Below are 23,208 nucleotides of genomic sequence, written 5' to 3'. Positions count from 1 at the left end.
ATTACCATTGTAAGGAATCCATCCCGAGGGCAACCATCGACCGGCACAAGTGGAGGTCTTGGTCTAATGCAGTTTCATTCTAGCACCTCCTACACGGCCGTTCGCGATTTGTAGCCGCAACACGGACAACACTATAACCAGTGGCCATATGACCTAGACCTAAAAATCGATTACTTTGTCTCTATATCATTAAACTACTTTCACACCTTGCGGTATTCCTCAAGAAAGATAATTCACGATCGGATTCTAGTTTTGTAAAGACAATACGTCAGTTCCAAGCATTTCTCGCGACGTCAAGAAATATTATCCTCAGTCTCATTTCATGCTGCGGCTCATCTTTTCCTCCTGTACGAGTATTTAGCTAGTGAGATACGGATATAACGCTAGAAACAACGACATTTCAGGTGGCTTTAGAACATTTGAATCTCTTTTCAATTGTCGTGTATTTCTGATATTCTGAGGACAGAGGTCGAGAATGAGAAGAAGTCCATGTTTCTAAGAAATCACCGAAAACTGAGGCAGTTACATGCACCCCACGTCATGAACGTGAACAGGTCACATGTTGTGAATAAACGTAAGTTCGCTGGTGGGGTAGTAAAGCTAACTCATCAACTTAGTGGCGCAATTAAAATGTAGTAGCATGAAAAAAAAATTTTTTTTTGAACAGTTACTTCTACAATACCGAAAAATGAATGTTATGAAGTTTTTGTAAGCGTTTTATTAAAACACGAACTAATGATAAATTTGGTACTGCTTATTTCAAACAACTTGTTTTTTCTTTTTCATGCGTTTGTAGGTATGAAGCCATACTCAGTGCACCACGATTGCTGTCTACAACTCCTTTGTAAAGAATGGTAGGTATGAGGATAGACGCTCGTTACAAAACATGCTTCCTCTGCACCACTCCTTTCCCTGGCCACGTTCACTTCACCCATACCTTAAATCCCAAGTTAAAATCAACCACGTTAAAATGTACACTATAATCACCGTTCCTGAATCACCTGATTGCTGGACTCATTACTTTAAACTGGTAGAAGTTGGAAGAACACAGGATGTTTACGCCTGCCACTATCGATAATTATAACAACAATAATAATAATACTATCAAGACCCTACAGCAGCATAGTAGTCATTACCCTGTTCTACTGTCAACAGCTTCATTTATCTGTTGCAAAGTGAAGAATGAAGCCATATCTGATCCATTGCAGAAACCACCTACAACTCGCAAAAGACATTTTCATGAGATATTTAAGCCTATGTAATATACAGGATGGTCAGAAATAGTCTGGAAAACTTGTGAAGGTGTCGCAGGGTAAACAGTGATGAGAAATTATTGTTAAGAAAAAAAGACAAAACGTTGTAGCGTCTTTGAGTTCATTAACATTGAAGTTAATTATCATTGAAGATAAGCACACAAATTCAAGTAGCCGGACGGATACGATTAACGTCAGTTGTTCTCATACCGTAGGTTAATAGGACACTAGACTTCTCTGTCTTTGGCTTAGGTTCGATAATTACTGCCGTCCAATGTCGAATTTTTGTACCGGTCTCTTGTTCGGTTTCAGGAAACCAAACGAAGAACGCGTTTAGCGGCAAAGTCTTTGGCAGGCCGCTTGAATTTGTGCGCGCAACGGCGCCTGATTGACTAACTTCAATGCTAATTAACACGGAACCGGCGCGACGTATCGAATTTTTTTCTTAACAATTGTTTCCCAGCACAACCTACCCGGCAACACACTTACAAGCTTTTCGGACTGTTTCTGACCACCACGTATATGTCTCAATTTCTGTGTCATACGAAGTATGTGTGTGGTAGGTGGACTATGTGAATAAGATATTTATCATATTTTCCTCTCACAAGCTGTAACCCTGACAACACAGTGTGACGCATTAATGTTCGTATTTAAAAAAAAAATGTTGGTAGCTTATGTAACCAATATTTGGAAACTGTAACAACAGTAGTGATCGTTCAAAAATAATTTAATTTCCTGAGCTAAACACAGTCGAGCCGTTTTGTTTTTACGCCAAAAAATTTTATTTTACCCCTCCAGGGCAGTTACCCATATGATGGGAACCACTGGTCTACAGTTTAGTGTAGCTGCATATGTAAGTCAACATTCAGTTACGAACATCATAGCCGAAGCAAAAAGTACTTGTGAGTATTCAAAAGTACCTAGATTAAACAGGCTGAGATAGTCATTGTAACAAACAAGGCGCTTCATAGTGGCCAACGGGAAAGGCAAATGTGTCCTTATAGCAGCAAAACTGTTAAAGATCTTAATATTAACATCGAAATGAATAAAGTTATCGCCACAAAGGCGGAAAAGCGCAGTATGGTCGTTGTTATTAATGACGGAGTTTACATTTGCAAAGTGGAAAAGTTCATTCCAGATAATAGTATTTGAGAGGTCAGGAAAAAGTCCTTTGCAAAATTTCAATGACAATTAAAAGCATAAAATCGCTCACGGCGATTTTATTTTTAAAGATGACAAAAATAAGAGAGGAATCACGTCATGAACGTACAATTACGTTAGCTTCGTGCGCAAAGGAAGCTATGTAAGCATGACAGTCAATGAGACCGACAGTTAACAATCGCCTTAGCCCAAACTATAACCTGCACCAAATGTGTAACACTGTAATCCATTTGTAATAAGTTCATACGAGAGTTATATTGATTTACACTTTCAAAAAACTGCTACACTGTTAATTTAATTTCTTGTCATAACATTTACAATTGTATATCATCATTGTCTATTATATCAAATACAATGGTTACCATAACGTTGCCGTAGTAAGTACTGCCATAACATTTATCCCTGCATGGTTGCCTCTTAATAATAAATTTTGTCTTCCTTTACCTTGATAAGTACACCACAAAAAGTATATTTGCGCTACATTTTTATAATGAAAAGTTTTCTTTATTTATATGTTTTATTTATAATTATCTCATACAGTGTGTATTACTTATAATGAAATATTAATGCATTGCGAAGTATCTGCCGTAACCTTCTTTCACACTACTTTGTCTTCGTGAGTCGCCATTTTGTGTATAAACATCCGCGTGCCTGAAATATTTTGGTATATGTGTGGTACTCTACACTGTCTACATTTCCAAAGTTAAAATAGTGTCGAAAATTCGTTATAATTTCGCAGTAAGATAATCTTCTTCAGTACTAGCCAGTAGTGTTATAAAATGACGCCGGGCTTTCGATGTATGGAACACAACTCATTTCTTATCTTAGAAAGTTGTTTATGTAGCTTCAGTTTCTTGTTAGATCCAGTGGCACTAAAGTAGTCATCTTTCCTACTTTTTTTCCCCGTACCACCATTCCAATGAACTTCCGCCGCAACGAAAATCAGCACATATCGCATGAACAGTATAAGCTGATTTTAATTTAAAATTAAACAGTGATCTGAGGATCAGCCCGTCGGTACGAAACCATATCGGCACTATAGGTTATTAACAAATAGCGTTATTGACATTAGATGGCTACTTGGCTAGGTTTGTGTGAGATTTAACGTGTAATTCAGTAGTGATAATGCTGCATTCAGCATACAGTATTTATATTTCGCTGCTAACTTTGGAACGTTCATAAATAAGAACAAATAATTCGTTTGCTGATGCTCTACAACTTCCCTTAACGTTTCAGGAGACACAGGCGAGAATTTTGTATAGAATGATGCCATGATTGGAAAATCATTGTACGGGAACGTATCAAAGAATCGCCAAACAAGAGTTTAGTTGACGTTTTTTTCTCAAAATCAAGTCTTCCTTGGTAAACAAAAGTGCGAGTACTCACCATAATGAAGGGCAAGTACAATACACGGATGGGTTGTCAAGCTATACGTAACATAAATGAGAAATAACTCTCACACCAACCGAAAGAAAGGCAGCCCTGTCGATGGTGTAGAGGTGGCCGGCAGTGAGCACCAGTCGCTTCTGAGCGCGGCCGATGACCAGCAGCAGGCTGCGTTTGAAGCGGGAGCCCGCGTCCACCCACGAACAGTGGTACGCCGCGTTAGATACTGCTTTAGCCTGTCAACAATACAGCATCTTGTAACGAAACTTTCTGTCACGAATTTTTAATGATGACACTACATATAAATTCACTGATGCGTAACTTTGTTGCAGTCTACATCTGCACCTACTACATACTCCGAAGTCCTGTTTCACACGTTGACAAAGCGAGAGTAGAATTATTCCTTGAATTCTTTTCTTCGAGTTCTAATATCTCTAATATTACAAGTATATAAGATTTTATCCCCAAATTGTTCACAGTTTAGATGAACTGATGTAGTAACAGCAGCCTACTCACACTGCTAGTAAAAACATTTAGATCGCAGCCCGTCATGAGACTGGATAACGTCTGGTGGCGTTGCAGACACGTGGCGTCGTAAAGAAAGATTGTAAGCGGAGCACAGGCGAACGGTGAATCATTCTAGCGAGGATACGGCCAACAATGGCGAAATTAACTGGCATAAGCGAAGTTTATAAAAGGGACGATTGTTATGGTTCGGCGCCTGGGAGCGTGCAACTCTCAAGCAGTGAAGCTAGTCGGCTTTTGGAGCGCTAGTGTCATGAGCATGCATGGAAAGCCACTGAAGGGTGGTGGAAGAGCGAGTAGGCGACAGGGTAATGGGACATCCACGACTCATCACAGAACATACAGGTCGGAGGCTCTCTCATTCCGTACAGCAGACGATCTGTGACACATCTGACGATGGAGTACAACAATGGTGCAGACACAAGGGTTTTGGAGAACACCGTTCAGCGCACATTGTTGAACAACAGACGGAATTGTTCCCAAGTAGATTCAATGTCAACGTCAGTTACAAATGCAGTGAGCAGGGGATCTTCAAGAAGGTTCCGTGTACCAATGGAAACGTTTCGTATGGTCGGATGAATCACGTTTCTTGTTATGTGTCACGTCGATGGCCGTATTGGGATACCACGTCGTCCAGGTGAATAGCAGGTCAAACATGTGCCGCGCCACAGCTTAGGCCGGTTGCCGGTCGGTGGTGCAGCTGGCCGACGTTATATGTTGACGACCTGGTGCATGGTCACAGGAAACAGTATTCTCGCGACCCATACCTCACCAGCTGTTAAATCAGAGTATGGAGAGCTATTGGATGGGACTTATTTGGTAATCATTCAAGGAAGGTTGAATGCTCTATTGCATATGATAATAATGGTACGTCCCTTTGGCACAACCTTATGACCAGTGTACCAAATGGCCTATTCTAACAGGGCAGTGCAAGACGGCAGTTCACACCACAAACTCTTTCTGGAATGTATGGAGCTTCGATTGGCCTGAAAGATCCCCTAATTTGTCATCCGCAGGGAACGTCTACTTCGTGTCAGTCTCCAACCATCACATTTACTGACACACCACTGGTTCCAGGTACGGCAGGAAATTACTCATGATGAAATTTAGAGGTTATTTGCTTCCGAGTCACAACTAATACAACGTATTCGTGCCAGTGGTTAATACACCTCATCAGTTCCAAATGGGATGAAATTTTAATCGTTTAATTCCCATAATATGATGAACATCGCCTCGAAGTTTGATTAATATCGATCTGCTACGTTATGGTTTAATGCTTCTCGTGTCGTCGGTGTATTATTTGCATTTGATATGTATACTGAGCAGCGTCACTCTATCATTGCGGTATTTCACATTGATGTATACCGTCCCGTTCGGATATAGTACTGAAAAGTTGGTTCCAAAAGCGTAATAGATAATAAGTGTAATAAACAATAAGTGATCCCACGAAAATTCCTGTCTTACAACAAGTAGTCTGGATCGCCACCGACGATGGTACTTCACTCCGCACTTCACTACTGCACAGCTACATGGCGCCGCATCTCAACGCGATGTCGCTCCAGCAGCCACCACGCACATCGCACAAGCAGCCATCAGAGATGACACTCCAGCAGAGGACTGGTGTTGCTCCAGTGGAGATGGTGCTAGTGTGACCATCGTGACGAGCGTCACTACGGACTTCGTACTCTCATACGAATCAGACTATGTTTATGTTGAATTTCAGCTTGTGTGTGTGTGTGTGTGTAAGAGAGAGAGAGAGAGAGAGAGAGCTAATGAAATAGTGGCAAACGACGGGAGATTCATCACTGTTATTTGCGTGCAACCTTGCAACGAAGAACACAGTAATTTTACCCATGCAACGGTATGCCTCTGCGTTCCTAGTATAAAATGTCTAGCTCATATCCACCTCCTACAACAGCAGCACAACAGATACGGATGTATACGCAGCTTCTTTCGTTATTCCCCGTTCCCAGAACCCACCTGCTCAGTCATGTTGTCAGCTGCCCAGCAGTAAATGAAGACCTGTCCACACGGCACTGGAAGGAAGACCACACACTTCAGAACTGTCGCGAAGTCTTGGCTCTGCAAATGAGAATACATTGAAAAGATTCAGTGAAAGTATCTGTCTTTTATAAACTAACAGTACCCATATATTTAGCCCACCCGGCTAGCCGCGCGGTCTAATGCGCTGTTTCCCGAGCGAGAAGGCGTGCCGGTCCTCGGGACGAATCTACCCGGCAGATTAGTGTCGAGGTCTGGTGTGCTGGCCAGCCTGTAGATGGTTTTGAAGGCGGTTTTCCATTTACCTCGGCAAATGCGGGCTGATTCCCCTTGTTCCGCCTCAGTTACACTATGTCGGCGATTGCTGCAAAAACACTGTCTCCACGTATGAATACACCATAATTACTCTACCATGCAAACATTTGGGGTTACGCTTGTCTGGTATGAGATGTTCCCGAGGGGGTCCACTGGGGGCCGAACTGCACAATAACCCTGGGTTCCGTGTGGGGCGGCGGTGGGGTGAGTGGACTGCTGTAACCTGTTGTGGGGTTGTGAACCTCTGAGGGCTACGGCGAGGACGAAGTCTCTTTGTCGTTTCTAGGTCCCTGGTTCAATATACACACACACCCATATAATTAATGCAGTTTCTGCACAACATCTTCCAGCTTTAATTAACAGAAGACTTTCGATATATGTGTATCATAGGAAACTGAAAAATTGGTCAAAAACAGCACTACACTGCGTTTCAACGCTCAAAATGGTATGTAACATGTGGACTCATCCAAATGACGCTAATGTTCTTTCAACTTTGCTGCAGAAGTTTCACTGGTAAGCCCTTACACATCCTCCATACAGTACCAATTTCTACCTTGCAATTTCCATATTTTTGGTGCCCTGAAGAAAGACATTCGTGGCCGTCGATTTTCTTCAGACGAATAAGTGGAAGCCTGGGTCCAGTCATGGTTCCGTAGGCAACAGCAACCAATTTTCCATGAGGGTTTTGGCCATCTTGTCTCACAGTGGATAAATATATTAACAGTTATGGTGATTATTTTTGAAATAATTCTTCCATCTTTCTCATTTTAATTTGACTGCCCCTTATGCAGTAACGTGATTTGTTTGATAAGGAGGATATATTGTATTATTCCGATTAGTCACGGTTACGAAACAGTCATCACATTTCATAAGCTGTTTTGATAAGTGCAAAAATAAATAATAACAAAGTAGAAACAAGCAGTTACTATCAAACATCGAAGTAACATTTCTTTTGAAAAACACTGTCTGACAAAAAAAGTGAAGCACCCAGAAGGGGGAACGGAAACGAAATGAAAAATCAGGGTTTAACACGATATGTGACTCCAGTGATTTCAAAATCGTGTCAAATTTATAAAGAATTATGTCGCAAAAGCCTACTTAACAGTATGACGTTGCACCCACTCCGTCACATATGGTTTGGAATCCGGCCTACAGATGTTACAACTGGGCCTTGATATCCTGGTTACTGGCAGAAGGACTGAGTTGCCATTCGAGCTGGTCCCACACACGTTCCGAATCAGTCACATATGGGGATGCTGCTGTCCACAGGAGTAGCTTAACTTCACCCAGACAGTTCACTGAGACGCGTGCCTTGCGTGGACGAGCGTTGTCCTACTGAAAAATGACACTGTTGCTTGACAGGAAACACATGACTCCGCAGGATGTCCGTGACGTGCCCTTCTGGCATCCCTCAGAAACACGCGTGACCCCAAGTTACACTCGATGGCTCCCTGTACCGTGACGCCAGGAGTAACATCGTTGTGCCTCTCCAATAAACTAAAAGAGTGGGACTTCTGTCCCGGTCGCTGCCCTTGCCGACGATGGTTATCCAGCGTATTACGAAACGAGGATTAAACGCTAGAAACAATCCGACTCCATTCATCAGCAGGCCATGATTCCCGCTAACGGCACCAAGCCAAGCGCAACCGAGTCTATACATAACTAAATCTAGGGTGGAGAGGGGAGAAAAGGAAAGGGAGGGGATCACTGCTGTCACTTTCATTTAAACATTACGCAGAATCAGTGGCAACGAATGAAAACGTGTACCGGAGCAGCATTCGAACCCGGGATTTCCTGTTTAGTAGGCAGGTGCGTAAACCACTTCACCATGCTAGACACAGCGTTGTCATAACTACGGAACTATCTTGGCTCGCCTCAGGGCCAATTCACACTCCCATCGAGCGCCACCTACATGCAGCCCCTGTCCATTTTCTCCATATTGGCTACTCTGAGATTTTCAAGGGAAGTGTGTGCGTATGCACTGAAGAAGGTAGATCCATTGCCCAGCTAGGTGAATTAATTAAATGGATGGAAGCGAGTCGGTTATTATGTTACTGACATCCTGCACAAGGGACCGTAATTCTCGTGTCCGACTTTGTTTGTCTCCAACCATCGGTGCAGGGTACACAGAATGTTGCCGTAAGCCCGTTGATTACTTTCGGATGGCACATGCAGATGTGAAAGGATCACGATGAGCTTGGAGAGCAATACTGTGATCTTCCCTTGAGTTGGTCCAACCATCGGTGCGTGATACACAGAATGTTGCTGTAAGCCCGTTAATTGCTTTCGGATGGCACATGCAGATGTGAAAGGGTCACGATGGGCTTGGAGAGCAATACTGTGATCTTCCCTTGAGCTGGTCCAACCATCGGTGTGGGATACACAGAATGTTGCCGTAAGCCCGTTGATTGCTTTCGGATGGCACATGCAGATGTGAAAGGGTCACGTTGAGCTTGGAGAGCAATACTGTGATCTTCCCTTGAGTTGGTCCAACCATCGGTGCGGGATACACAGAATGTTGCCGTAAGCCCGTTGATTGCTTTCGGATGGCACATGCAGATGTGAAAGGGTCACGATGGGCTTCGAGAGCAATACTGTGATCTTCCCTTGAGTTGGTCCAACCATCGGTGCGCGATACACAGAATGTTGCCGTAAGCCCGTTGATTGCTTTCGGATGGCAAATGCAGATGTGAAAGGGACACGATGAGCTTGGAGAGCAATACTGTGATCTTCCCTTGAGTTGGTCCAACCATCGGTGCGCAATACACAGAATGTTGCCGTAAGCCCGTTAATTGCTTTCGGATGGCACATGCAGATGTGAAAGGGTCACGATGGGCTTGGAGAGCAATACTGTGATCTTCCCTTGAGTTGGTCCAACCATCGGTGTGGGATACACAGAATGTTGCCGTAAGCCCGTTGATTGCTTTCGGGTGGCACATGCAGATGTGAAAGGGTCACGATGAGCTTGGAGAGCAATACTGTGATCTTCCCTTGACTTGGTCCAACCATCGGTGCGGGATACACAAAATGTTGCCGTAAGCCCATTGATTGCTTTCAGATGGCACATGCAGATGTGAAAGGGTCACGATGAGCTTGGAGACCAATACTCTGATCTTCCCTTGAGTTGGTCCAACCATCGGTGCGGGATACACAGAATGTTGCCGTAAGCCCATTAATTGCTTTCGGATGGCACATGCAGATGTGAAAGGGTCACGATGGGCTTGGAGAGCAATACTGTGATCTTCCCTTGAGTTGGTCCAACCATCAGTGTGGGATACACAGAATGTTGCCGTAAGCCCGTTGATTGCTTTCGGATGTCACATGCAGATGTGAAAGGGTCACGATGGGCTTGGAGAGCAATACTGTGATCTTCCCTTGAGTTGGTCCAACCATCGGTGCGGGATACACAGAATGTTGCCATAAGCCCGTTGATTGCTTTCGGATGGCACATGCAGATGTGAAAGGGTCACGTTGAGCTTGGCGAGCAACACTGTGATCTTCCCTTGAGTTGGTCCAACCATCGGTGCGGGATACACAGAATGTTGCCGTAAGCCCGTTGATTGCTTTCGGATGGCACATGCAGATGTGAAAGGGTCACGATGGGCTTGGAGAGCAATACTGTGATCTTCCCTTAAGTTGGTCAGATGTTATCGACCAGAACCGTCACGTCTACTATATCTGCCCTCACGTTTCCATACAGTTCAACATCGGGACACTGTCACTGCTGACTAATCCACATACCGTGGGTATGGTAAACCAGGTATACATTGACTGCCATTGCTATTTGATCACTGATACACCAAATGTCTTACAGCTCTCTGATGGCTCCCAGTAGGATGTTTAGTACATACTGTTTGGGGTCAAACTTCTATCAATATACGCTAGATGATGCCATGGAATGCCAATTTTCTTACGCTACAGTTGACGAACCTACTGCGACTTGTAACTGTATACGAAAAAGTGTGTTACAATCTGGTTGTGCAAAATCCACCGATATTAGTCCTATTTAACTGCAAAATTATCGGTGTTTTCAGCTATATCATGTATGTTCCGCGATTAATTCTCAAAACAAATCAGTGATTGTTTTTTGTTCATGTATGTGTGTATGACAGCATAATACAACTTCTGTTGTCATGTGCTAAATTTCTCTGTTTCGGGTTTACTTGGAGTGTTGGTCATTCTTACCCCATATACACAGTTTAATAAATAGTTTTGGAAAGTGACTATCAACAACCGTCAAGTATTGTATAAAATGCATGTTTGATCAACAGTCGCTTTTATTTTAAACCCAAATATCAACCGGTTTCGGTCATGGGCCAGCTTCGTTGATGCGGTTAAAATAGTTCAAGCCACAACATTACATTCGTCATTAATTCAATAATGTATAGAGCAGGTCATGATTATGAATATACGGCAGAGGACGTTCAGAAGCAAACATTCTAATATCACGTGTACACAGAGCCAGAGGTCTATGTACACGCCTTGTTATCAGTATGTTTGCTTCTAAACGTCCTGTGTCGTATGCACATATTCATGGCAAGCTCTATGTAAGTAATGACAAATGTAATGTTGTCGCTTAAACCATTTTAACCTCTATCCGTGAAGATGGTCCAAGATAGAAACCGGTCGATATTTGAGTTTAAAATAAAAGCGGCTGACGGTAAACATGAATTAAATAGTGTTGATGCCAATGATAGCGTGCAGCTAAGGAACACAAACATAACCATCTATATACAGCCGAAGGCTCATTTGTAACTGTTAAGGAAAGTAAACGTCAATCATAGATTGCTCACATCTCAAGCTGTTGTGCTTCAGGCAGTGATTCAGATGTGACATATACACTCCTGGAAATTGAAATAAGAACACCGTGAATTCATTGTCCCAGGAAGGGGAAACTTTATTGACACATTCCTGGGGTCAGATACATCACATGATCACACTGACAGAACCACAGGCGCACAGACACAGGCAACAGAGCATGCACAATGTCGGCACTAGTACAGTGTATATCCACCTTTCGCAGCAATGCAGGCTGCTATTCTCCCATGGAGACGATCGTAGAGATGCTGGATGTAGTCCTGTGGAACGGCTTGCCATGCCATTTCCACCTGGCGCCTCAGTTGGGCCAGCGTTCGTGCTGGACGTGCAGACCGCGTGAGACGACGCTTCATCCAGTCCCAAACATGCTCAATGGGGGACAGATCCGGAGATCTTGCTGGCCAGGGTAGTTGACTTACACCTTCTAGAGCACGTTGGGTGGCACGGGATACATGCGGACGTGCATTGTCCTGTTGGAACAGCAAGTTCCCTTGCCGGTCTAGGAATGGTAGAACGATGGGTTCGATGACGGTTTGGATGTACCGTGCACTATTCAGTGTCCCCTCGACGATCACCAGTGGTGTACGGCCAGTGTAGGAGATCGCTCCCCACACCATGATGCCGGGTGTTGGCCCTGTTTGCCTCGGTCGTATGCAGTCCTGATTGTGGCGCTCACCTGCACGGCGCCAAACACGCATACGACCAACATTGGCACCAAGGCAGAAGCGACTCTCATCGCTGAAGACGACACGTCTCCATTCGTGCCTCCATTCACGCCTGTCGCGACACCACTGGAGGCGGGCTGCACGATTTTGGGGTGTGAGCGTAAGACGGCCTAACGGTGTGCGGGACCGTAGCCCAGCTTCATGGAGACGGTTGCGAATGGTCCTCGCGGATACCCCAGGAGCAACAGTGTCCCTAATTTGCTGGGAAGTGGCGGTGCGGTCCCCAACGGCACTGCGTAGGATCCTACGGTCTTGGCGTGCATCCGTGCGTCGCTGCGGTCCGGTACCAGGTCGACGGGCACGTGCACCTTCCGCCGACCACTGGCGACAACATCGATGTACTGTGGAGACCTCACGTCCCACGTGTTGAGCAATTCGGCGGTACGTCCACCCGGCCTCCCGCATGCCCACTATACGCCCTCGCTCAAAGTCCGTCAACTGCACATACGGTTCACGTCCACGCTGTCGCGGCATGCTACCAGTGTTAAAGACTGCGATGGAGCTCCGTATGCCACGGCAAACTGGCTGACACTGACGGCGGCGGTGCACAAATGCTGCGCAGCTAGCGCCATTCGACGGCCAACACCGCGGTTCCTGGTGTGTCCGCTGTGCCGTGCGTGTGATCATTGCTTGTACAGCCCTCTCGCAGTGTCCGGAGCAAGTATGGTGGATCTGACACACCGGTGTCAATGTGTTCTTTTTTCCATTTCCAGGAGTGTAATTTCAAATAAGTCCGAAAATAACGAATGCAGTTTGTTTTGTCCCACGTGCCAGATAATGACCCGATAAATGAAGAACAGGACACCTTAGTTATAGCTGCATCGATCGTTTTGAAACAAGGATTTAGGTTAAAGATGGATAAAAATTGAGGTATTATGCTCAACTAAATTTGTAGCTGTGAGTGTGGTACTCCATCGTAGTAACTTTCATTACATTTATAATTTTGATTGTGGAACACACTGTATGATTAATGTACCATAATATCTTTGTTCTTTCATGAGGCGTAATAAAGCATTTAAGAAAACTTTAGATCAATGTTTTTTTTTCTGGGTGGTAAAAGTTTCATTTAATTTTGAAATATTGACCACAATTGGAATACGTCGTGGAAGTCGGTCAATGTCTGCCCAAATCCATGGCAACTCTGGCCACCTAAAACGTTTCCATTACTTTTTCTGCATTTTACAAAATGCCTTGTAATAATTAGTATGTAGTCCTAATAAATACACAGAGGTTAAAAAATAATCATGATAATCACATTTTAATCTGAAAATCAGACACAGTACGAGTATATCCGCTTTATAGCTCTGCACGAATCGATCAGCCGACGGAATGGAGACTTGCAATGAGGCGCACTTCGAAATCTGCCAGGTGGGGCTACGCAGTCTCAGACTGGTGTGCAGCATATCTGTGTCCTTCACAGCAATCACTCATCATCTTACACTGTTCACATCCCTTATATCCCTTTCTGACTTGGTAACAACACTAAATACGAACGACTCTTGGGCGCTCTCGCGGTCATTCCAGTTGTCCCAGAGAACTACAGCCTCTGTCTTTGTATATAAATCGAATTTTCTGACTGACTGACTGACTAATCATCATCCTGTCCAAAACACTAAGGATAACAACTTGAAATTTGGAGAAGTTGTGGACCTTATACTGCATGGGTCGTTTAGGAAGGAACTTTTCGAAGTTTCATCTCTAGGGTTGGTGAACTAGAGGACAAAACGTTTTTTCGAAGACGTCGCCATTAAAACAATTTTGAAGCTAGACCTATGAAAATTGGTATTTGGTTTCTCGGCATTTTTGCAAATTTAACCTTATGGGGATGAATGGTGGGTGAAAGCTTTTTCTGAAAGTATATCATCAGTAAAGAGCTGCTAAAATATTTTTAAAGCTGCATATCTGACTTTTCGGTAACAAATAAAAAAATACGTGATTCAGTATTTTTGAAAATTGAACCCCTAAAGGGGTGAAATAGGGGATGAGGGTTTTTATGAAAATATTTTATTATGAAAGCATGTTTAAAGCTAAATCTATGAAAATTTATATTTGGCTTATCAGTTATAAACAAAAAATCATATTTCACCGTTTGTGGAAATCCAGTCCCTACGGAGGTGAAACTGGGGATGAAGGTTTTATGGAAATATTTCATTGTGCAAGCATTTCTGAAGCTACATCTATCAAAATTCGTATTTGGCCTCTCTGTTAGAAATAAAACAAACACATGTCACTCTTTTTGGAAACTCAACGTCTAAGGCTGTGAAAGAAGGGGTGAAAGGTTTTGAGAAAATATTTCTTTGCGAAACCATTTTTAAAGCTAAATCTTTGATAGCTGGTGTCTGAATTCTCGGTTGGAGATGAAAAAATACAAGTTTCTTTGTTTTCAGAAATTCAACCCCTAAGAGGGTGAAATACATCACCCAACAGAAAACGCTGAGGATATAAACTTGTTAGGACAGGGTGTGGATCTTATATTCTAGGCATCGTTTAAGGAGGTACTGTCCGAAATTGCCCTCCTAAGAGGGTGAAATAGGGAATTAAGGGCTTTTTGAATGTATGTCGCTATTAAGGGAGTTTTGAAGCTAGAACTAGGAAAACTGGTATTTGGTTTCTCAGTCAGATACTAAAAAAATACGTGTTTTATCATTTTCGGAAATTCAACCACTAGGGGGCTAAAATAGTGGGTGAAAGTTTTTTTCAGAATAAATAATTAGTAAAGAACTACTAAAAAATTTTTAAGGCTACATCTATGACGAATGGTATTTGACTTCACAGTTATAAATTTTAAAAAAATGTGTTTCACTGTTTCCGGAAATTCAACCGCCAAGGGAGTGCAATGGGTGTTGGTTCAAAATGGCTCTGAGTACTATAGGACTTAACTGATGAGGTCATCAGTCCCCTAGAACTTAAAACTACTTAAACCTAACTAACCTAAGGACAGCACCCACATCCATGCCCGAGGCAGGATTCGAACCTGCGACCATAGCGCTCGCGCAGTTCCAGACTGTAGCGCCTAGAACCGCTCGGCCACTCCGGCTGGCGCAATGGGTGTTGAAAATTTTTAAGAAAATGTTTCACCACATTGGAAAAGTTTTAAAGCTAATTTTATGGAACTTTGTATTTTACTTTTGGGTTAGATATAAAAAAATGATGAAAGTTGCTATGGAAATATCTCCACAAGACGGCAAAGAGCATGATTAACAAAAACTTTGAACTCCAGCTACCAGAATCGCTTTTTGGTCAGAACAAGATTCGGAAAAGACCACGTTTATATAGCCTTAACTAGTGTGAAAAGCTTAGAAGGTGTTGCAGTTTATGTACAACACAAAAATTCGATTAAATAAAAACAAAACAAAAAATCTCTGCAGGCCATACAGTCTACGAGAGCAAAGCAGCGGAAGCTAAGCTAGTCATTTACACACCCGTCGATCTTGTGTACTCGTACGAACTTATAATGACAACCGACCGTGTCTTCTGGGTGCTTCGCTCTCTTGGCAGGCAGAGTACTGTAACACAATTGTCTTACATATGTCGCTTGAAAGAGAACCACACAGATGACAATTACGCTGCAAATGAACTGCGTCATCGCGAGTGGGCTCATTACTTGTTGCAGGCAGCTGACAAACCTGGAACACCAAGAGGTTTGTCATTTTAGTGTGCATAGGAATAATGTTCCATCCTTCGTTCCCAGACAAGCAAAACAAATTAGTACAGAAGTTATGTATCGTTCCCAGACAACGATGAGGAGATGGAGCGTAACGACTGGACATTCCGAGTCTCCCACTGGCGCACAACGCCAGCGTCTTCCGCCGCCATCGCCAACGGTGAGCTTGGAAGGGCACTGGGAAGAAGCCCCACTGTCGGAAACTGAAATGAGGGAGCCAGCAGCGTCCAGTCACGTTCAGACGTCCACAATCACACAAACACATACGCTACACGCGTGCAACAAGTCATCAACTTTACTCTCTATACACACGAAGAAATACCCTTTCACCTATATTAGACTTCCATATTTGTTGTCTGTGGCAAAAAGGTTATGTTCTCCAATATTAAAAACATTTAAATAATTACAACAAGCAGCTATGGTTCAAATGGTTCTAATGGCTCTGAGCACTATGGGACTTAACATCTGAGGTCATGTCCCCTAGAACTTAGAACTACTTAAACCTAACTAACCTAAGGACATCACACACATCCATTCCCGAGGCAGGATTCGAACCTGCGACCGCAGCAGTCACGCGCATCCGGACTGAAGTGCCTAGAACCGCTCTGCCACCGCGGCCGGCGCACCTATGGTAATCAGACATTGCGATTACATTTCGAAAATACAAACAAATTCTTTTATTTACATAAATAATTTTTTTAACTCTTTCTTTCTCAATTTACACACTGCTGGAAAGAAATATTACCCCGTTTTAGACGTTTAAAATTGACTCAAGATTTATTGATGGAACGAGTGTATCGAGTACATGGAATGATTACAGATCAACAACACAAGTGGTTCTGAGGTACCGTGTGTCGACCTATTCTGAAACACCGATACTAATAAGTGGTGTAGCCTCCCATGGCGACAAAGCTGGCTCTGACTTTGGCATCCAATCGATAGTGCAAATGGGCATACTGTTCTGGGATGCGTTACGCTACGCCTGCTCGACCTGTTCACGTAGTTTTGTAAGAGTTGTTGGCTGACGAGTCGTACGAGTCACTTCTCGTCCCATCACATCCCACACGTGCTCGACTGGAGACAAGTTTGGAGGTAGTGCTGGCCAGGTAAGTTGCTGCACATCTTGGGGAGCACGTTGAGTTTCACGGGCAGTGTGTGGACGAGCAGTATCCTGTTGGAACCGTCGTGTTACAAGAAAGGCAAAAGAACGGGCCCAACAACATTCTGTACGTACCGTTCGCTAATTAGTGTCCTCTCCAAAAACATCAAAGGTGAACGGGAGTTGCAGCTTATCGCACTCCAGACTATAAGACCTGGAGCTGGGCCAGCATGTCTTGGACGAATGCGCTCTACGAGACAGCGCTCACCAGGTCTACGTTGTATGTGCAAACAACCATCACTTGCGTGCAGGCAGAATCTGAGTTCATCACTGAAGACCACATTCCATTTTTCTATCAAGTGGTCCCCTGACGGTACCAGTCGAGTCGTGCACGTTAATACTGTGACGTGAGTGGAAAATGGGCCATGTGTGTGCATGCCTGTAGTCTCACTGCTAATAACTGATTCGCAGCTGTTCGTGTCGACACATCTGGGCACACATGCCCTCTTGTCTGTGCTGGTAGTGTACGATCTGCCACTATTGCCCTTGCAATAGGATGATCCTGGCTGGCATCTGTACTGTGTTGGCGTCCAGAACGTAGACTAGGGGTGTGAGAATATTCAAGTGGCCACTGGTACCAACATCATTGCACAACTGAAGCAGCACATCCAACTTGTGCGGTGGTTCTCCGAAAGGACCACCATGCCACTCGGGAGGCCACAATCTGTCCTTTTAAACTCGCCCACCTGGCTGTAGGAAGCACGTGGTTACCTGCTTGCTTGACACATCTGCACCACACCGATGCGTCTGACTTTGAGCATTTCCTACAACAGGGTAGTCACAGATGGCCCTCTGGTAGCTATATCAGTGTGCTATCTGTTGGCGGACAATGGTGAAACCATTATCAGTACATCTACTACCACCCCTCCCCCCCCCCCGACCTCCCCCAGGTGGTATATGCTTTCATCAGATCAAAATCAACGCCATCTTTCAGGTGTGCTAATTTCTTCCGGCAGTGTATTCTCATAAATGAAAAGAATAATGAGGTGTAGTAGATAGCATGAATTTGGCTCTTTTTTAAACATATTTTAGTTTTTTAGGTTGAAAGTATTCTGTGTTCATGAACTCTATTAAAGATAATTGCAGTATATTACTGATAAGACACAGAAATGTGTCCATTATTTGTAAGCGTCGTCTTGAAACAAAATATTCTTGCAGTTAGGTCTCCTGAGTTCTCTACTTTTTGGTCGGGCAGCGTAATTTAACACAGTTTCTTTACATATAAATGGCTGCTTTCTCGGAACGTAGAACATAGTAAATTAATGCAGATGAGTAGGAAAACAACGCCGAAAAATTCGAATACAGCATCAGCAGTATACAGCTTAACACAGTCGCGTCAATTAAATATCTAGGCTTAACATTGCGATGTAAGGACGATAGTAGCTAAGACGAATGGTCAATTTCGATTTATTGGGAGAATATTAGGAACGTGCATTTCATCTGTAAAGGGACCCGCGTTTAGAACACTAGTTCGAGCCATCCCTGAGTACTAGCAATGCTCCTGCGAGACTGATTCACAGACCGTAACCTCCTGAGAGCAGCTGATGTCACTGTTTCATGCTTCATTTCGTGACAATACGAACAGAAGCTCACTCACAGACCAAGTCACAGACAGGCAGCCCCAGTCAAAACGCGGTTCCTACCGAAGCAGTAGGCAGGGCTCACACATCAGGACACGGAGCAAAGAAACTCTTTACGAGGTTGACTAGTCTAATAGAATAGTTGTTTCGATCAGTCAGATCCGTGGATGTCCTTCTACGACCACATCTGCTATCCAGGAAATCATCCGCTTGTTCTAAGCCACCGTCAGCTTGCACAGTTTTGGTTAGTGCGTTGTTTATTGCGGCGCATTCTGCCACATCAGTGGTCAGTCACACTAGAAAGATTAGGTGCGATTGTCACAGCAGCATTTTGTCCATCCGCAAAATACCAATCTATCGGTGGACATCACATAATTACACAACTGTACTGTTAGAACGTTCCTTCAGACTCTGAAGTGTTCGGACAACAGGATCTAGTGGTTTCCGAACCAATGAGAAAAACAGAGTTCAGCTTCCTTTGTAAAAGATAAAAGGAACAGACAGCTATGGTGCAGATGTAATGAAATGGATACAGCAGACATGCTTTGAGAAAGATTTAGTGCTGCGTCAGACAGCCAGTGATTGTAGAGACAGAAATATAGAAAGACCAGCAAATAATTATTAGACCTTTATAATTTATTTGCTGGCTACAGGTTGCTCGCAATAACTCATTAAACACAAACATAGTAGGCTGGCATTTGTCATTTCCACCTGCTTACTTCTGTTCTGTTTTCTTCCAGACCCCCTTAAACAGCCCATGAAATTGTATCCCACCATAATTCTTGGATACGAAACTCACAGTCAGACAACAAATGAAATTAATAATTTTCTTGCTGGCAACGCTCTAGGTCAAAAGCAGATTATTTTGTGGCATATGAGACTGTGAGGCAGAAGAAACAGTGCACCAGCTCCCGACACGATCCGGCGAACTACAAGCCATACTCCAAATATGGAGTCGGAGGAGCAGAATGACTGAGCTAATTTCGAGAGTATTAAAAATTGTTCGCTCTAACCCTATGCAAGAGTGAAGTGGCATCACGTGTAAGCCCCTTGATGACCTGCCTCCACAAACCTCGGCCTTGGACATGACTACTCGCTTGCTGCAAGCTCATTCCTCTTAGGCTCTTAACCTGATTTATCCACGGCAATGAAGCGCTTCTCTTCGGCTGTCGACATTTCCCTCCGTGACTTTTCTTTCCATTACTTCTTACCTTCTGGCAATGTGACCAAAATATTCCAATTTGAATAATAAACCTGACTTTAATATCAGCATCTGTGCGACAGTAAACTTTGAGAGGTTGAAAAATCAGCCAACCATTTGCAAATAAAGGTTTCTTGGACTTATTCACCCAACTCTCAACAATTTTAAAATTGAGTTCTTGGGAAGGGTTATAATAGACATGACGTAACAACGTCCAATATACCTTCTGAAGAAGACAATTTTAAAATTGCCGAAACCTTGGTCAAGGGTTTCAATCAAGCTTTACTTGCAACTGGTTGGTTTACTTTTCAACCTCTCCAGTTTTATTTCCGCTGATTTTGGTTGACAAGAGTTGATAGTCTTGTTCTGATGCTGAGCTGCCTCAGGAACGATTCATTAGAGCAGAGGCGATCCGCTTTCTTCATCGCCCAATTTTCTGCCGCGTTGGTCACGATGGGAAGATTAGTGTAGTGTCGGCAGACTTGCCAACACTACGTACACTAATTGAAAGAGGCGGCCAAGATGCACGCGCTAACTCACGAAGGATGGAGTGAGGTCTAAAACAGGATACGTAATGAATGCTATAAAGAAATGTACGTAGCTTCTCGAATACTTAACTTTAATCCATCCTTTGTATACATCGTTCTTGATGAGACATCTGGAGATTGTGGCGATACAAGTGAGGCTCTTTAGATACAAGCTATCTAAGGCTAATGGCGCCTTGCTAGGTCGTAGCGATGGACTTAGCTGAAGGCTATTCTAACTGTCTCTCGGCAAATGAGAGAAAGGCTTCGTCAGTGTAGTCGCTAGCAACGTCGTCGTACAACTGGGGCGAGTGCTAGTACGTCTCTCGAGACCTGCCGTGTGGTGGCGCTCGGTCTGCGATCCTGACAGTGGCGACACGCGGGTCCGACATGTATGAGGGCGGTTCAGAAAGTAACCTCCGATTGGTCACAGTGCGGGTTGTGGGGGGAGTAGCGACGCCATCTGTGCGTTCACGCACTCAACAGGTCAGTCGGCATCAAGCCGTGGTCGAGTGAACGTCGTACCTGCGCTAGTTTAGTTTTTGTGGCAGTTTGAAATGTGTGCTGCAATAGAAAACCCCGCCAAATGTGAAGTGCGTGCTGTCATATGGTTTTTTACAGCCAAAGGATATTCTGCAGCAGCTATTCATCGTGAGCTTTGTGCCGTGTACGGACCAAGAGTTATGAGTGAAGGAGTTGTCCGTGAATGGGTACGTTTATTTAAAAGTGGACGAGAAAACGTTCATGATGAAGAGAGGAGTGGTAGACCATCATTGGTGACTGACGAACTCGTTCAGACAGTTGATGCAAAAGTTCGTGAAAATCGACGTTTCTCAATGTTGGAGTTGTCTACTGGTTTTCCGCAGATTTCTAAGACTCTCTTGTACGAGATAGTGACAGCAAGATTGGGTTACCGTAAGTTCTGTGCACGATGGGTGCCCAAAATTCTTACCGACCACCACAAAACTCAAAGAATGGCCTCTGCATTAGACTTTCTGTCACGTTATGAGGACGAAGGAGAACCATTGTTAAACAGAATCGTGACCGGTGATGAAACCTGGATTAAGTACGTGAACCCTGAGACAAAAGAACAATCAAAGATGTGGGCACATTCAAATTCGCCTACCAAACCAAGAAAAGCCTCGCAAGATTTTTCTGCCAGAAAACTGATGGCAACGGTGTTTTGGGATGCCAAAGGGGTGTTGTTGGTTGAATTCATGGAACGTGGTACGACCATTAATCAAGACGTGTACTGTGAAACAATAAAAAAGTTACGACGGCCTATACAGAACAAACGCTGTGGTATGCTGACTTCCGGTATCGTTTTTTTGCACGATAACGCCCGTCCTCACTCTGCTCGCAGAACAACGGCCCTTCTTGAGTCCTTCAAGTGGGACGTTATCAACCATCCACCTTACAGCCCAGACCTGGCGCCAAGTGATTATCACCTCTTCATGCATTTGAAGAAATGGCTCGGGTCACAGCGGTTTGATGACGACGAAGAGCTCAAAGATGCGGTCACAGGCTGGCTCCAGGCACAAGCGGGTGATTTTTATGCAGAAGTAATTTCAAAGCTTGTGAAGAGATACGATAAGTGCCTCAATCGCTATGGAGACTATGTAGAAAAATAGTGCAAAGATGTAGTTGTAAGATGTATATATTAAAATATTTTTATTTAACTTGGTGTATTTTTTTAAATCAACCGGAGGTTACTTTCTGAACGGCCCTCGTACTAATGGACCGCGGCCGATTTAAAGCTACCACCTAGCAAGTGTGGTGTCTGGCGGTGACACCACAATTATAGTCTGAACGAGGGTGAGCTTTGTCTTGGCAGTGATGGAGGTGTCCTTCCGGATGCGAGCAAGATTTGAAGTAGAATTTCTCGCAATCTAAATGTGTTCACGGATCTCAGATCCACAGTCTCCAGTATTAGTGGCAGTACTCGAAGCAACTGACGAACTCGTAGCTAGCAATTCTTGTGATGTCAGATCTGTCGTCACTAGGGTGATATACAATAATCCCTTTGGTCTTTGTGTTGTTGATTTCAAGACCTTATTCTCTGCATCGTTTGACCAACTTTCGCATGACCGAGCGAGGTGGCGTAGTGGTTAGCACAATGGACTCGCATTCGTGAGGACGACGGTTCAATCCCGTCTCCGGCCATCCTGATTTAGGTTTTCTGTGATTTCCCTAAATCGCTTCAGACAAATGCCGGGATGGTTCCTTTGAAAGGGCACGGCCGATTTCCTTCCCCATCCTTCCCTCACCCGAGCTTGCGCTCCGTCTCTAATGACCTCGTTGTCGACGCGACGTTAACCACTAATCTCCTCCTCCTCCAACTTTCGCATGGTGCTTTTCTGTTGTTATTCGTCTGTTGCAGTCATCAGTGAGTCATCTGTATACCTGAGATTGTTAATTTTGTTACGACCTAGAACAATGCCAACATACCAGTCTTTAAGAAAGTCCCTCACAATGCGCTCACTATATGCATTGAACAATAGTGGAGAGATATTGCAGCCTTGTATTATACCGGTATTAGTAAAAAAAATGTATGAGTCAAAATATGTCACTTTCCCATACACTACAACATCATCAGAAAGAGTCGCAGTTTCTGGTCACGCAGTTCGTCAGATCGTTAATGTATACAGAGAACGACAGTAGCCCCATCATACTTCCTTCGAGCACTCCAAAATACATGGTATCGTAGTCACGCCTACGGTGTCCGTACATTACGTTGGCGGAATCTTCCATCTGAGATTGCATATTAGATGATCTGCAGCACCTCACCTCGTATTTTGAGCTCACTGCAACTGTTCCTCAACTGCAATCAACTTTCGTAATATTTTAAATTTTGCTAAATGTCTCACCAACATTAATCAATTTTCAAAAATTGAAA

General features: G+C 43.8%; 1 protein-coding gene across 1 annotated transcript in view; it reads right to left on the bottom strand.

The window, feature by feature from the left end:
• Positions 1-3,841: 3,841 nt before the first annotated feature.
• Positions 3,842-23,208, bottom strand: part of LOC126204101 (odorant receptor 42a-like) — a 43,983-nt gene continuing 24,616 nt past the window's right edge. The window contains exons 2-4 of the mRNA XM_049938518.1: positions 15,750-15,810; positions 6,306-6,407; positions 3,842-4,036 (exon numbers count right to left, since the gene is read on the bottom strand). Of these exons, the coding sequence (XP_049794475.1) occupies positions 3,842-4,036; positions 6,306-6,407; positions 15,750-15,810 (358 nt within the window). The remainder of the gene's footprint in view (positions 4,037-6,305; positions 6,408-15,749; positions 15,811-23,208) is intronic.

Source organism: Schistocerca nitens, chromosome 9 (genome assembly GCF_023898315.1).
Source record: "Schistocerca nitens isolate TAMUIC-IGC-003100 chromosome 9, iqSchNite1.1, whole genome shotgun sequence".
Taxonomy (NCBI): Eukaryota; Metazoa; Arthropoda; class Insecta; order Orthoptera; family Acrididae; genus Schistocerca; species Schistocerca nitens.
This window is presented reverse-complemented; position numbering and strand designations above follow the sequence as displayed.